Raw genomic sequence first — 3,167 nt, forward strand, 5'->3', positions numbered from 1 at the left:
TAGTAAATATAGTGGTGCGAAAAGTTTTGCAACAGATGCAGATGAGGTTAAGAAGACTGCTGCTGTTGAGGAGAAACCCACCTCAACCATCAACACAGCTAACGTCAAGCGATGTTGTGTTCTATGTAAATAAAATATCTTAGAGAAATGTAAAGACTTTCTCAAACTGAAATTTACAGAAAGAAAAGCTGTTGTGATGTCTAAAGGGCTTTGTATGGGATGTCTAAAATTGGGACATAGATACCATGATTATAAATGTAAGAAAGTATGTGACACTTGTATGCGTACTACACGATGATGCATTCAATCCAAATGTTAATGTTGGCAGAGAGCCTAAGCTTGATAGCTCCATATCACACAGCTTGCAAGTTAAACATACTCATGAGCAGAATAAAACAGAGAAAGACATGCTCACATATCGTTCCTGTCATGTTACATCACCAAGAATCTCCAGGTCACCAAACATGTATGCACTACTAGACCCACAGTCAGATTCCTGCTTTTTATCAGAAACCACAATGAATAAGATCCTAGCAAAATGATCTACAGTTAATTAAAGCTATCAACTATGCTAGATGAGAAAATAATTGGTTGTTAAAGATATGGAGGGTGTAACAAATATAAATTTACCAAGTGTTTACACTAGAGGTGATTCCAGCCAGCCACATAAGAAAGTCGCAGAGCGATGCTGAGATAGGCCTGTTAATTGGTCTGAACTGTACTCGTGCTTTGAAACCCAAAGATGTCATACCTTGCAACGAGAACGACCCACACGCTGTCCAGACAGCCCTAGGTTGGCATGATGCACAACAAGAATGATGACAGCATTAATACCTACAACTGCAGACTTGTGAGTGCAGATGAAAAAAGATATCACTTGTGCATACAAAACACAAGCAAAACAATTAACCCAGTTCAGTTAAATAAGATGTTCGAAGTTGACTTTAATGAGAGGAGTTCAGAAGAGTCTCAATCGAAGACAAACGATTCTTGACGAAGATCCGTAATGAAATCCATCAAGAAAACGACAGGCATTTTGAAATTTCCCATCCATTTAAGGATGATAATATAAAACTGCCAAACAATAAACCACTGACTGTGAAACGATTAGCAAGGCTAACAAATAAGGTGATAAAGGACTTACAGTATAAGGCAAGGGATTTGCGGAGAAGATACCTACTGATGAAGATTCTCAAGTAAAAGGTATATGGTATATTCCTCACCATGGTGTATACCATGCTAAAAAACCTGGAAAGATAAGAGGTGTATTTTACTGTAGTGCAGAATATCATGGTGAGGTCCTAAACCATCATCTATTACAAGGACCTGATTTGACTAACAACCCTACAGGAGTATTGTGTCGTCGGAGTCGATTCTAAAGACCATTGACTATCTGATATTCCTCTGGTGGGAACATGGAAAGCTATACCAAGAGCCGATTGAGTTTAGGATGACTGTTTACCTTTTCGGAGCCACATCATCACTGGCTGAGCTGCATCACTTCTGTGATGCAAGTCAGACCTGTTACGGCCAGTGCAGTTATTTGAGACTGATGGATGAACACAACAGAGTGTCTTGTTCTTTGGTTATGGTAAAGGCCAGAGTGACCCTGTCAAAGTCACTCACCATTCATAGATTAGAACTAATGGCTGCAGTGACATATGTAAGAGTGAGCAATTTCCTAAAATATTAAGATATATCTCACACTTATTGGACTGACAGTATGGTGACACTAGGCTACATAACAAATGAGGCAAAGCGTTTTCATATCTTTGTGGCAATCCGAGTTCAACTAATTAGGGATTTCACATCTCCAGAGCAATGGCGACACATTGCTACCAAAGATAATCGTGTAGACATAGTGTCGAGAGGAAAGAAATTGAGTTCTTTATGGTGGAAGGGACCAACATTCCTATCGACAGCAGCGACTTTGATTCCAGAAACCAATCATGTAGATCTTGAACCTAACAACCCAGAAGTCAAGAAGGGAACTGTGGTGGTCACAGAGGTCGAACCCGACAGCCATGCAGACATATTAACAAGAGTGGAATATTTTTCGAGTTGGCATAAGGCAAAGCGAGCTATCGCTGTATGTCTACGATTTAAGCAGAAACTACCAAAAGTCTGTAAAGACTTAAAATCATTGAAGGAAGTGATAAAGATATCATACATACCTGTTGATGTTGACGAAATGCGAAGGACTGAGCAGGAAATCATCAAATTAACACAACAACAGGAATTTGCTAAAGAGTTGCAGACTCTCCATAATACAAAATTATCAAGTACCACGACTGGTGAAAAAACACACTGAAGAAGACAATCAATCTATTCCGACTGGACCTATACCTTGATGAAAGTGAAATACTTTAGGGTAGAAGGAAGAATCAAAAGAGTCAATCTTCCTAGAGATATAACCAATCCAGTGTTACTGCCTAAGAAAGGTCATGTCACAAGTTTGATAATTACACATTACCATGCAAGAAGTGGACATTCTGGGTGTGGTGATGAAGCTTAACGAAATTCGCGCTTCCGGATACTGGATAATAGCTTCCATAGCAACAGTTTCGGCCTTCGTGTGGAAGTACATTCAATACCGTAAATTATGTAGACCTGCACAAGGGCAGAGGATGTCTGATCTACCACGAGACAGACTAGAACCCACAGCTCCATTTACTTGTAGTGCTGTGGACTACTTTGGACCTTTCTATGTAAAAGAAGGACGCCGGGAACTAAAACGATATGGTGTGCTCTTCACCTGTTTGAGCTCACTGTTTGAGTACTGATTTGTTCCTAAATGCCTTCCACTACTTCATTAGCTGCCGTGGACCGGTTCTACAATCAGATAGAGGAAATAATTTTGTTGGTGCAAAGGGTGAATTACTATGTGTGTTGGCAGAGATGAATCACGAGAGAGTGCATCATGAGCTTTACAGGACAGTTGTGATTGGGTGACATTCGAAATGAACGTGCCTCATTCCCGCCACATGGACGGAGTTTGGGAGAGAATGACTAGATCCACCAGAAACGCTTTGTCTGCTTTACTGATGACACATGGTAAGCAGCCTTTTGACGAGTTGATGAGAACACCCCTTGTTGAAGCAGAAGCCTCACATACACTGATGTTAGTTCAACAAGCTCGTTAGAACCACTCTCCCCTAGTCAGATAT

At 40.4% G+C, this 3,167-nt stretch overlaps 1 protein-coding gene across 1 annotated transcript; it reads left to right on the top strand.

Moving 5' to 3' along the window:
• The first annotated feature begins 1,723 nt into the window (after nt 1-1,723).
• Nucleotides 1,724-2,311, top strand: LOC102808915 (uncharacterized). Its single transcript, XM_006818258.1, has one exon. The coding sequence runs from the start codon at nt 1,724-1,726 to the stop codon at nt 2,309-2,311; it is 588 nt and encodes a 195-aa protein (XP_006818321.1).
• Nucleotides 2,312-3,167: the final 856 nt, after the last annotated feature.

This window comes from Saccoglossus kowalevskii, chromosome 4 (genome assembly GCF_978046115.1).
Source record: "Saccoglossus kowalevskii chromosome 4, keSacKowa6.1, whole genome shotgun sequence".
Classification (NCBI taxonomy): domain Eukaryota; kingdom Metazoa; phylum Hemichordata; class Enteropneusta; family Harrimaniidae; genus Saccoglossus; species Saccoglossus kowalevskii.

Coding starts and splice junctions, on each gene's coding strand:
- LOC102808915 (XM_006818258.1), top strand. CDS start 1,724: ATGGTGACACTAGGCTACATAACAAATGAGGCAAAGCGTTTTCATATC.